At 42.9% G+C, this 12,854-nt stretch overlaps 1 protein-coding gene across 2 annotated transcripts in view; it reads left to right on the top strand.

Moving 5' to 3' along the window:
• The window catches only part of PTDSS1 (phosphatidylserine synthase 1), a 41,748-nt gene that overhangs the window by 1,308 nt on the left and 27,586 nt on the right, over nt 1-12,854 (top strand). For both annotated transcript variants that reach the window (XM_035124756.3, XM_088675728.1), the window contains exon 2: nt 6,769-6,860. In XM_035124756.3, the coding sequence (XP_034980647.1) occupies nt 6,769-6,860 (92 nt within the window). The remainder of the gene's footprint in view (nt 1-6,768; nt 6,861-12,854) is intronic.

Raw genomic sequence — 12,854 nt, forward strand, 5'->3', positions numbered from 1 at the left:
CAGTTTTTTATTTATATTTATTATTTGTATTTATCTATCTTCTTTATAAGGCAGTGAGCATGAGCAACAAATGCTATTCAGAACAACAGCCAGCTCCAAAAGATCTGCACACCAAATGACCAGAATACACACAACATAATTAGGCAACCCCAATCCACAGAATTTATCCCAACAAAGCACTATAAACCACCTCCAATAATGCTAAAACTAAGGAATTTGAATGCAATGATGAATTAGGATGCAGAAATCCTGCTAATGGTCCACTTCATGGAGCCTGTTAAAATCAAATTAAGGGCCCATCAATAAGTCCTATGTGTAGAAGACCAAGAAACCCCAGGCGCAATGAGTCTCTGCGGACAAAGCTGGGAAGGCAAAGATAGAAAACTAATGCATTCCTATGCCTTGCCGTTGGGCTCTTCTAAATACACCAATCACTAAGGAAGGAAAGCAAGGAAGCTTACAGGCCAAAGCACCTGATTCACTGTAGCACATGTGGAGATGCCACTGCAAAGAAGAGGGAGGCTGAGGAAATCATCGCTGGTTAGAGGAGCATTACTTGTGGACCCATTGGGATAACTGTGGTCCCTGGTGGTCTGCAGCTCACAGGTTGGGAACCATGGCTCCAGTAGACTAGGCGAGAAAGGCCTGAGAGTAAAATATGTGGAGCAGAATCAGAATACCAAGCTAGGCATGACAAAATATCCTTCAAACTGGCCAGTTATCAATAAGTTCATTTAGATTCATGCGTTGTTGGACATGGTAATTTAATGTAGGCTTCCTTTATGTAACTTTGCAAATATGCTGGGATAGGTTTAGTAAATAGAGAACCTTCTGAAGTTTTCATTCCCCACCCTGTTCTTGTCAAAGCATGCTTCTAGCGATTACTTCCCTCTCAAATTCATAAAGCTACTCATGGGAAAGAGGTTTGTTTGTTTTTTAAGTATCTTACAGTACTAGCGGCAGGTGTTTTGAATTGTTTCCCTAGGGCAAAGTACATCTGATACACTTCATACAAAAGTATTGGTCACTTACTGAGCTGTCAAGCTTTCTGGATAAATTATAACTCTTCATTTATAATTTGAGGTGGTTTTAGGGCCCTTTCAATTTCACAAAGTTCCAACGTGGTTACCTTTCATATTAGAATTAGTGTCAAACTGCAGCATGTAGAGTGTAAGACCATAGCACATGAGAGTTTTCTATCTCTTTATGTAGCTTTGTGTGCCAATGGATTGCTGTGACCAATCGCAGTTTCATCCTATACATAATGCAGTGAAAAAGCCATGAATGCGTGTGCTCTGTGCGTACGCCTTTTGTGCTAGTTTCGGGGCTGCTATACTATACTAAAATGTTGGGATGACGTGACTATAAATAGTAGGCATCAGTTTGCAGGAGAGTTGGGAGATGCTAATTAAGAATCCTAATGGATGTGCATTGCCCATATACAGTAGCACCTTTCTGAAAATAGTTGAGCTGAACTGCTTCCAAAAAAAAAGAAAGAAGGATGTATAGACACAACTTTCAGTGCATGGTTGCTTTATGTTGGTGTAGTTCGTTTCAATTAAGCGTAAGTTTAAGAAGGTGAGTACATCATCAGTTTACATCATAGGTACAGGTGAGATACAGAGACTCCTTCCATGAGTCTGGCTAAGGCCAACAGTTAATTGGCTCCCCTAGTCCTGGGCTGCAAACACACATTTAAGCACATTATCCTGCCCCCAAATCCTGGGGACTGTAGGGTCATGGGAATTTGAGGAATGAGCTAGAGTTCCCAGGATTCTTTGGAAGAAACAATGTGTTTTAAATGTATGGCGTATATATACAACTCCAGAGTGTCTCAGTTCACAACCATTTTATGTGGCTGTATCATACCAAACTGCGGGAGGCAGTGGAAGACAGGAGTGCCTGGCGTGCTATGATCCATGGGGTCACAAAGAGTCAGACACGACTAAACAACTAAACAACAACAACAGGGGGTTGGACTGGATGGCCCTTGTGGTCTCTTCCAACTCTATGATTCTATGATTCTATAACATCATATAAAGAGATGATACTGTGAGCCCCCCTTCACTGGCCCGGCTGGGACCAACTACATTTATTTAATTATAAAAACTATATAATGCTATATCATAAAAAATAGCAAAGTGTTTACAACAGTATCTTTACACAATAAAACCACGCAAAAAATTGAATTTGGATACCGTCAAATTACTATTACAGGAATATATATTTTCTTAATTGCCTGCATAAGCTTGCTGGCATAGAAAACTTCTCAGCAGGCATTTAAAGGTTAACACAGAAGGCACCTGCTGAAGCTCTATTGGCAGAGGATTCCACAGGAATTAGCCGGCTTGGTTATTGTTGCTGTCAGATGAATCTTGCCAACTTGGGGGACCAGTGATGCTCCTACAGATGATCTCAGTGATCAGGCTGGAGATGTAAGGTCATAAAACTACCTCATTTATTTGCTCATTTCTTTCTCTCCGTTGCTGCCCTTTCCCTTTTGAAATTTCTTTAAATGTCTGTTGCTTTTCTCTGGGCAAAAAAACCCCACACCAAACCTTCTTCAGAATGTTGTTGAAGGCAATTCTAGTGATATCCTTTTATGCAAATGAACTTTCCAGACCATCCTCTCCTAGTGGATTTTCACCTTTCTGGTGACAATGTGTGTTTTGATTCCTTGGATTTTACTTTATTGCTGATGTTAGGATATACGGTTCCTATGTACTTCAGAGAGACTGTCACGGCTTCGTTGTCACTACTTGTTAGTGTTAATAATAGGGGTGGCCAATTTTTGCCTGTTTTTCTTTTCTGTATGAATGAAACTGGGAAAATATTTTGCTATACCTTGATTAAGTTGGGCAGGGATCTGGTGGCACAAGAAGACTGAGTTTCCAATGGCTAAAATGCTAGACTGGGTGGACCATTGGTAATACCTTGTAGGACACTTTTTAAAAATTGTGCCCAGATCTGCCTGTCGGGCATCCCTAGAAGCTTAGATTTAGATTTGCAAAGGACCATAGATGCCCTCTGCTACTTGCCTTCCCAGACGGGTAGCTGTCCAGCGTCTGTTTAAACACCTTCCGTGAAGCAGGGCCCATTACCTCTTGAGCAAGTCTGTTCTGCTGTTGAACTGCTTGTACTGTGAGGGTATTTATTGATGTTTTGTTGAAATCTGTTTCTCTCCAATTTCCACCCACTAGTTCTGGTCATGTGCTTTGGAGCTACAGAGGACAATTCTGTTCCATCGCAACAAGTTTTCCTGATGTTTATTGTTCCAACCCTGTGCCATGCGCCACAGAATCCCCGGCAAAGAGGTTGCACGATTACGGAAGAACAGAAGCACAAGGGCATTAGCCAAAGGCAGAGCTGGGAATACGTTCCCCTTGCTGTGTTTGCCTCATGAACCAAATATGGAGCAGAGACGACAATGACAACTTGCTAACTTACCAGATGCATGGTCATTGTGACAGCTACCTAGTTTGTCTCTAATTTTGGAAGCTGAGAGTGCCTTGGTCAGGCATGGCCAAACTTGGCCCTCCAGATATTTTGGGACTACAACTCCCATCATCCCTAGCTAACAGGACCAGTGGTCAGGGATGATGGGAATTGTATTCCCAGAACATCTGGAGGGCCAAGTTTGGCCATGCCTGGCCTAGGTTGATATTTCAAGCTAACTTACATTGTGCATTATAATAGCACAAAGCTACCCTTCCAGCCACACCTGTATTGATGTGATGGTATGACCACATATCAAGGTTATCCTCTGTTTTGATTCATCATCAGTTATGGAAGAGGAGCAGGGGAGAGTTGTTTTTTTCTGTAGATCAAGATGATAATCTAAAGCTGATGATTCAGCATTGAAACAGTTTGAACTGGGTTCCTCCATGTGTTTCCCCATCCTCCTAAATCGCCTCATGTCCAGGCTCTTTGGTAATCCTGAAGTTCCTGTTTTGCCATCTCCTCTGCTTCTGTGGTCCTAGGTAGGCAACCTAAGGCCCGTGGGCCAGTTGCGGCCCAATCGGCTTCTCACTCTGGCCCACAGACGGTCCGGGAATCAGCATGTTTTTACATGAGTAGAATGTGTGCTTTAATTTAAAATGCATCTCTGGGTTATTTGTGGAATTCGTTTCATTCCCCTCCCCCCCTCAAAAAAATAGTCCTGCCCACCACATGGTCTGAGGGATGGTAGACCGGCCCACGGCTGAACAAGGTTGCTGACCCCTGCCCTAGAGCATATGCCGCTGAACTACACCCATCACCTCTGGCCATTGGCTTTGCTTGCTTCCCAGTTGGAGTGCCCTGAGGCTGCTTTCCTTTAAAACAAAGGAAATGTTAACCAACACCTGTGTGTAATGCTAGTTTGGCCCTGCATCACCTTTTCCACATCAGGTTACTTACATTCGGTGCTAAACAGGGACGTGGCACAGCGAGTGTGTTAGCAGAAATTCAGAGAAGTGTTCTTAAGACGAATGCCGCCATGGTCATGACCTCTTTTTAAGAATATTTTAAAATCTTGCCTATGTCTTACACACGTTGCTTCAAAGAGCTTAAATATGTGCCATTGTTCTATCTATTCATGTAGCTGAGATGCCCGAACCTGTATCCCTTGGTTACTGTTAAAAGCAATTTGGTTGCCTTCATTTCTGTGAGAATTTTCAAGGCAAAAATAAGTGCTAATGTTAATAACAGTAATAGTTTTGTTTTCTTTGAAACCCTCTATATTCTTCCTTTAACACAGCTTGAGGTGGTTTGCAAAATCATACAAAAACTATAAAGCAAAGCCAAACCTAGTGGGGAAAATATAACAGCAGAAGGGGGAAAAATCAAAATAGAATAAAGCTACAGGTTGAAAGCAGTCGTTTTTTATTTTTCCTTCTTTCAAGGTGTGAAACACAGATGAGAAAAGTTGGACCTTGCATTTTTATTTAAATCGAAAGCACTGGAATTGACTGCCATGGAATATGGCATTTGGAGCACAGCTCTTTCTGAATAAGTGTGTGAGAGCTCATAAAGATAGTCCCCATTTTTGTTATTTATAAAAAGAAGTTTTATATCTTGCATACTGATTTAACACAAAGCTGGGGTTGCTTGGAGCCACAATACTTTTCTATAGAGAAGAGCTAGGGGAGAATGTAAATTCAAGTGCTGGATTACCCTTGCCTAACTCAGTGGTCTTTTTGGCACATATGATGCAAATTGTCCAAAACATTATGGGGGTTGTTTATTTTACAAATTTATGAACTGCCCCATAGCTTACAAACATTGAAGCGGAATGCAACAAGATGGAAATGACACACACACAAAATCTAAAAAGCAAAACAAAACTATTTCTACAGATGTACTATTAATATTTCACAAATGACTGGGTCATACCCCAGGGAAAGCCTTCCTATCTGAAATAACTTTTGGTAGGCACCTGAACATTATGACACTTGGGTCTAATTTCAGCTGGTAATTGAGCCCAGAGAGTTGGAGCTGTGATACTAAGAGCCCAGTTTCTAGTACAAACTAAGTGCACCTCTGTGGCATGTCTTAAGTCTCAGAAGAGCCCTATATGAGGAACACAGTGACCAGGCAGGAATACTCCTGGGGCGAGGCAGTCCCTTCGGTAACCTGGTCCCAAGTTGTTTTTTAAGTGCTAAAAGCAAAACCTTGAATTGAACCTGGTAGCATATTAGCAGCTAGTGCAGCTCCCTCAGTAGAGGTTTTACACAGTGTCAATGGGATACCCCGATCAACAACCTGGCTGCCGCATTCTGCGCAAGGTGCAGCTTCCGGGTTCAGCCCAAGGCAGGCGCCACATAAAGTGCACTGCAGTCCCATAATCCAGTCTTGAGGTTACCAGTGCTAAGACCACAGTGTCCAAACTGTTTTAGCCCAGGGACAGCCATAGCTGTCTTACCAACAAAAGCTGGTGTAAAAAAGGGCTTAGCCTGGACAAAGATGCGTCTGGGAGCACCCCCAGGCTGTGTATCTGTTCTTTCAAAGGAAGTGCAACCCTGTCCAGAACAGGTAACTCACCTTTCTGCCAGTCATGGGAACCTCTTTCCAACAGGGCCTCTGTCTCGCCAGGGTTTAAATTCAGTTTGCTGTTCCTCATCCAGCCCTCCTGTGTACCCAAACCCTGATCCAAAGCCAGTCCTGATTCAGATGTTCAGATGAAACGTGTTATCAGTTTACTGGTGACACTTTGATCTAAATCTCCCAGTGCCCCCAGCAGCTTCATATAGCTGTTAAATAGCATTGGGGACAAAATAGGCCGCAAAGGGACCCCATAATACAAATGCAAGGGTGCTAAAGGGCATTTCTCCAGTGCTACTCTCTGGAACTGATCCTTCAGGTAAGAAAGGAATAGCTGTAAAACAGTGCCCCCACAACTTAAGCCTGCAACACCTGTGGGGTGGGGGTGGGGAACTGCACCTAGAGCCAAAATTGTACAGTATATGGTCTAAATGCATTGCGTACAATGGTGGGTGGGATTGCCAAAGTCTTTTTCCTAGACGCCCACCCTCTTTAATTTTTTAATTTTTTTTCGAAGCTCAAAACTGAACGAGCACAAGTTAAATGTGCAGAAGTTGCAGGCTTACTCTATTAGAAAGTGTTTGTATTTTATGCTTTATTGCTGTGAGCTACTTTGAGCTCAATTTAATTGTTGGGAAAGTAGCCTACAAAGATTAAATCAAGCCTGCTATGTTCAGTGGAATTTACTCGCAGATAATGCCTGAATCTCCTATGTTGTTGTTTTAATTACAAACTTTTTCTTTTTAGGGATGATTCAACCCCAGAAGATAATATTTGGAAAGGCATCCTCTGTGTGATCTTCTTTTTTCTAATCATCAGTGTTTTAGCCTTTCCGAATGGTAAGTAACTTTCTGTGCCGTTTCTCCCCCCCCCCCCCAAACTCCTTTTGCAGATAAGAGAGCAGGGTAAACACTAAGGTGCTTGGGGACTTTTGGAGCAAACTGTTTTATGAGTATTCTGAGAATAGTCCCAGTCTCTCTTAGACTTTCTTTTTTTTATAATCTATTTTTATTAATTTTCCAATTAAAAAACAATTATATCATTTCCATTATTTCAAATTATACAAATACATATCAATCAAACCGAATGTTATGCCAAATCATCTAAAATTTTCGGGGTTCCCATGCTTCAAGAAATTGGGGATTCCTCGCAACTGCCCACTGCCGTCTTTTTCTAAAGTCCAAATCGTCACTCAAAGTCTATAATAGTCCCGATCTTTCCCCTACAATCACAAAGATGTTTTCCTCTTTCATCCGATTTTTCCCCAGCTGCTGAGATAAGTATCAAACGAGATTTCACATATATTCTTTCTCCTGTGTGAGTTTTAATCAGTCCGGCCTCCCCATAAATCTTCTTGATCTGGAGCGTCCCTGTTGCATCGGTCTTTCAACACGGAGCAGCACCATCTTAGAAAACTCAAATCACTTTCGCTTTCTTCTCATAACTTTGTAGATTAACAATCTTTATAAAATTTACAGCTTTTCCAGGCAAAGGACCCAGCCATCACATTATGCATAAACTCTTGATAAATTAGTGGCTCTCCTTGCCCTATAGCTGAACTTAGCTTCAGGTCGCTGTTCAAATTCAAAGTGCGTCACACCTCATAAATCCTCCAAACGCTTTCCAGGCACTCCTACTATCCAATTAGAGGGGGGCTTCTCTCTTCAACAGTTTTACATCTTCAGAAAATATACTCAATATCAACAGTTTATAAAATTCATTACTCACACAGATATCTTTTATTTCTCGTTTGTTCCAAACAAACAAGGACATCACGTCCGGGAAGGTATGGAGTAACTCGTAGAGTATATGAAAAAAAAAATTAAAAAGCTCACTTCCCTTGTCGTTCCGTCCCCATCAATCCTTCTTCCAGATAAAAAACAGCCTCAACTTCTCACCCTCAGCAGCGTAAATTCCTTGGCAGTAAACAGAGCTTCTGCCCCTCCTTCTGAAGCATGTCCATGAATTTAAACCTAATTATCTTCTTTAATCATGGAGATCCCGCCATGCAGGTTAGCGTCCGGGAGTTCCGACTTCTCATAAGTGCTCTCGGCCCAAGCCCCCCCACTCCTTGAACAGTCGGAGTGGGTTTGGGGGCATCGCGGGCCAGCGGCCCCTCTCCGTAACCCCCAGAGAGGTAGGGGGGTTGCCATTTACTCCCCTAGCAACCGCCAAATTCCTCATGAAGGTCGGAGGGGTGGAAAAAAGGTCAGCCATTCCTGCAGGCGGAACCGGAAGTGCCAGTCTCTCTTAGACTTTCACCTTGATAAGGGATGGTCCCTGGAAGAGCATCTTGTGCAGTGCCAAGCTGCAAAAACAAGGCAGTAACATGTACTCCAGAGTATACTCTTGTAAAGGAACGCAAGATGGGTCTAATTTCCATGAGATACTAGTAGAACATACGTTGTTGGGCAACCATGCAATTGCAGTTAGTAAATAAATAAAGTCTTGCATGCTATAGTTCTCTTGACGGACACAGCATATGCAGTTTCAGGGTAGAAAAGGCAGCTCCCATAGAAGAGCCTTTCCCAACCTGGTGCCTGCTGTATAGCATGAGCCTCATAACTTCAGGGTTGTGGGTTCGAACCCCACATTGGGCAAAAGATTCCTTCAGTGCAGGGGGGTTGGACTAGATGACCCTTGTGGTCTCTTCCAATACTACAGTATGATTTGGACGGTAACTGCCCTAATTTATTTACTGGCTGTGGCTGATGGAGTCCCATTTGGATGACCCCAGTTTAGGAAAAGCTGAGATAGAGCCTTTTCTGTTGTCTTCTGTTGATGTGTTTTAGTTATAATTGTGCATGTTTATATGCTTTAATTTATAAAAGGGGATGTTCTTGCTTTCTCCCTTCCTGTGCTGTGAGTGCTGCTTTCCTGAAAAAGAGGTGGTAGGGAACAGCTTTCTGGGTGTGGGGAAGGTGTTTGTCAACTTTCCCCCTACTTCCCAGCAAAAGCCAGTTTGGAATAATATTTAACAGAAATAACATGCATTTTATTGCTACCTTTAAAAGATTTCCAACTAGGGCATTTTAAAATTGAAGCAACTTTTTTTTCCAGCTAAAGAAAATGAGTTTAAAATTTATAAATCTTTTGTCCTTTTGATTAGTTGTGTGAAACAATGTGAGCCCTTTCTTTGACCTCTTCAGCAAAGAAAATGAATTTTAAAAAGAAAGAGGGGGAAAAGCTACACATAATTGCATGGTAATCGAGGAGGTGCTCTGATATGGGGTGGTTAAATGCAAATAATAGGTGTGATCACACACATGCCTATCTGGATGTAAGCCTCCTTGCAAATCCATAATGCCCTGCTCAAAATAAATATGTTTAGAATCAGAGCAAAACAATTGTGTTTCATTTTCATTTATAATGTGGGGGGGACTCCTTATGTTGAATCAGGTCAATGGTCCATCTAAATTAATAGTAGCACTTCTCCTAAGATTTCCAACAGAGTTCCGTTCTGCACCTACTGGCACTTTAGCTGGAAATGCCAGGGATTAAAACTGGGACCATTTTATATGCAAAGCATGTACACTACTGTTGAACTGTGGCAACTTCTGAGTTGAAACTGAAGAGGCTCAAGGCATGTTCCTATTAGCCTTGAGACACTAACAGCTTGATTTTTAAACACATGCTTACTCAGAAGTGACTCTCACTATATTCAGTGAGGACTGCAGCAGCCTGAGATGTTCTCGTCAGTTTTCCTTTTCTACCGGACAGTGATTGATCAGCCCTTGCCCCCATGCAAATGTATCCCTCAAGATGCCACTTATTTTAGTGGCAGAAACAAAAAGGGGAGGGGAATAATAAAGTAGACGCAGCACTGGGGTGGGCAGAGAGGTTTACACTTCTATTCCCAACAAAGGACCCTAAAGGGGAATGGGGATGTAAAACACCCCACCCTGGTTGTTGGATCAATCATTTGGAGAGCAGGGAGGGAATGATAACTTGGATTAGCTGAGCTGGGGCAGAGAACACCTGTGCAAAAGTATGGGGTTGGGCGCACTCTCTTTTGGCCACCTCCGTGTCTGGTATGCAGCCCCAGAAGGTTCTCCAAGTATAAATGTGACCAAATAAAGGTTAGCCACCTCTGGACTAGGCTAACTTGCTATGCAGTTCATCCCACAAGCATTGTTGTTGTTTTTTCATTTGAGACCTGGGTTCACATCGGAAGGTCCATACTGCAACTGTTATCCCTGTTTATTAACACTCGATTAAAAGAGGGTGGTTTGTACCTAGGTAAACTGCTCGAGAGAGGAAAGGGAAGTGGCATCCCATAAATCTTGCTTAGCTGAATCCCAGTGTTCAGTTTTTCAATACCTTGCGCCTGCCTCTCTTACTGGAAACATTAGAGTGATCTCATTGTGTCTGGTATGGGAATAGATAGTAGCCGTGGTCATTATCTGCAACAGATGCTGACTGGCTTTCTTCCAGTAAAAGCAACTGTGTATAGTAACTGTTTGGTGTGAGTAAAGTTGATTGCGCTCTCTGACCGAAGCTATAGCTGAATTCAGTCCTGGGCATTTTTGGCAAGAGGCAGAATACTAGGGAACGCTTGCACAGGGAGATGGAGCTGCTGCTAAGAGGACTTGTTCCCGCTCCTCTGAGACTGGCCCAGTTGCCTTGGTAGCCAGGTTACAGGAGAAGCATTTAGCAGCAGCCAGAATACCTTCCCAGTGTGCACTGTTGCTGGGGGGGGGGGGGTTCAGAGAAGCATCCACTCCATCATCTGAACTGCTGATTTATCAAACGATGTCTGATACCCTCTAGGAATAATTGGGATTGCACTGGGCTACATTTTTACACAGAGGGCACTGAGCTATAAGTTACAAAGCCAGGCACCTGATAAATGCAGACATAAATAACTCGAATGCAAAGACTGCAAAGTTGAGCAGATGTGTGCCTTCGGACACCTCACATCAAGCTGCTTTGAGCCATATAATCTGGATTTGTATTTGATCCCAGTAGCGTCTCTAAAAGGTATTGATTTCAGTGGTGTAGCCGAGAGGAACGATTTTCCACCCGAATTCAACCTGTGTGCATGGCACTTGATATCCTTTGTGGTATCTAATGACGGGCTTGCTGGAAGTTTTAGGTGGCCTGCCTGGCGTGCCCTTCCTCCAGTTTTGCCATTCACCTAGTTCCTTTGCTACATGAATTCATACTATTTTCATTCAAGCTCTTGTGTACCCTATTTGGAACAAATGTCAGAATAGGAAAACTAGCTTTTCCAAAGTGACCTAAAAGTAAACCTCAGAAACGGGGGAGATAAAATTTGAGGGCTCAGGACAAAAGTACTGTCAGTCTTGCAGCACAATCCCAAGCATGTTTACTCATAAGTAAGTCTCAGGGACTTAACTCCTTAACAGGGACTTAACTCCTAAATAATTGTGTTTAAGTTTGCAGCTTTAAAATGGTACGTATATTATGTGATTGGGCCTCCAGGCTTTCATGAGGGTCCTAGATTAGTAACCTGCTTTGAACTGTCCTTATCACAATCTTGTGCTACATACATGCTTGTTCATTCTCTCCATTTCTTAGCAGATTCCAGTAATCTTAGTTGGCTGGCTGGTTTCCATAAGTCCCTAAAATTTGATAGGTTGATTAAAGTCGTTGCGCTTAGATTTGTTCCGAGCAGTGGGGTTTTTTTTGTTAAAAAATGAGGCACAGGTACTCCTGTCTTGTTACAAGTGTCATGGGTGCCAGCACAAAATGGCTGCCATGGGCAGCAAAACAAAAAAGAGGTGGCAGTACTCAATACTGATGAGTACTGTTGCAAAAGGAGAACTAGTTCCAAGGCTTGTTAAACATCTGGAGATACAAAAAGGGGTTCTCCTTGGACAAGCTTTGAGCAAGCAGTTGTAGATGGGGGACTCCTTATTGAGGGACCCATGACTTTTAGCTGCCTCCCCTATGGGATGAATTCCTTGTTAGATTCCAGTTAAGTCCTTAACAACAAGTTTCAAGATGTTGGAAATAATTGCTTTGGATCCCAAGATAAGTATGTTCACAGAAGGAAAGTTTTCTGGCTCCTCTTCTCCCCTGCAATCAGCTGTGTCCCTAGACAGGAGGGACAGGGTCTGCTGAGAGAGGTCCGAATTATCCAAACTATGTACAGGTCTGCCCAGTTTGGGGCAATTCTTCTCTCCCCCAGCAGCTCCCTGCACCGGGAAGACAGGAAGCTTTCGTTCTGTGAACTTCAGTGAGTTATTGGCTTGGATCCTAAGATAATGGCGCTAAATGCCCCAGTGTTCCTTAAGCAGCCTCCATAGTACAGTATATGTAAAAACAGTTTCCTAGATACATTCACATCAGACAAAGAAATGGAGCTTCCACTGAAAATGCAGGCAGGCAGGGGCTAGCCCAGTTCTTCATTCCATGGGTCAAAGTAAATGTGGGCCACAGCTGGGGGTGTGACTCGAATGGGAAGGACACAAAATCTGAACATGGAAAGTAAATGAAGGGATGGCAACCCCTGGCCACATTCCCAACACTGGAAATCCTGGCTTTCTTGACAAGGGCCTCTGTAGTGGTGTGTATAATGCATTTCTGCGCATAAAAAGACATGCAGTGTGTATTTGTGTGTGCTTGTACGCACACAGTCCTCACAGTATCTCCCTTCCTCCTCGACAGAACCATCACACTCACAAACATTTCACTTGTAAACTCATAATTTTCAGGCCTGCACATTCACTTCTGCCTTTCCCAATTGCTAATATATCCCAATTTCCTGATATGCCAGCACTAACGTTCCCACTACCTGGGAATTCCTGCTGGCAAGCACTGATCTTCCTGCAGATCCTCATCTGCTTTGCGGTATGAAGTTGGGCACT

This window comes from Zootoca vivipara, chromosome 8 (genome assembly GCF_965207765.1).
Source record: "Zootoca vivipara chromosome 8, rZooViv2.hap1.1, whole genome shotgun sequence".
NCBI classification, from domain to species: domain Eukaryota; kingdom Metazoa; phylum Chordata; class Lepidosauria; order Squamata; family Lacertidae; genus Zootoca; species Zootoca vivipara.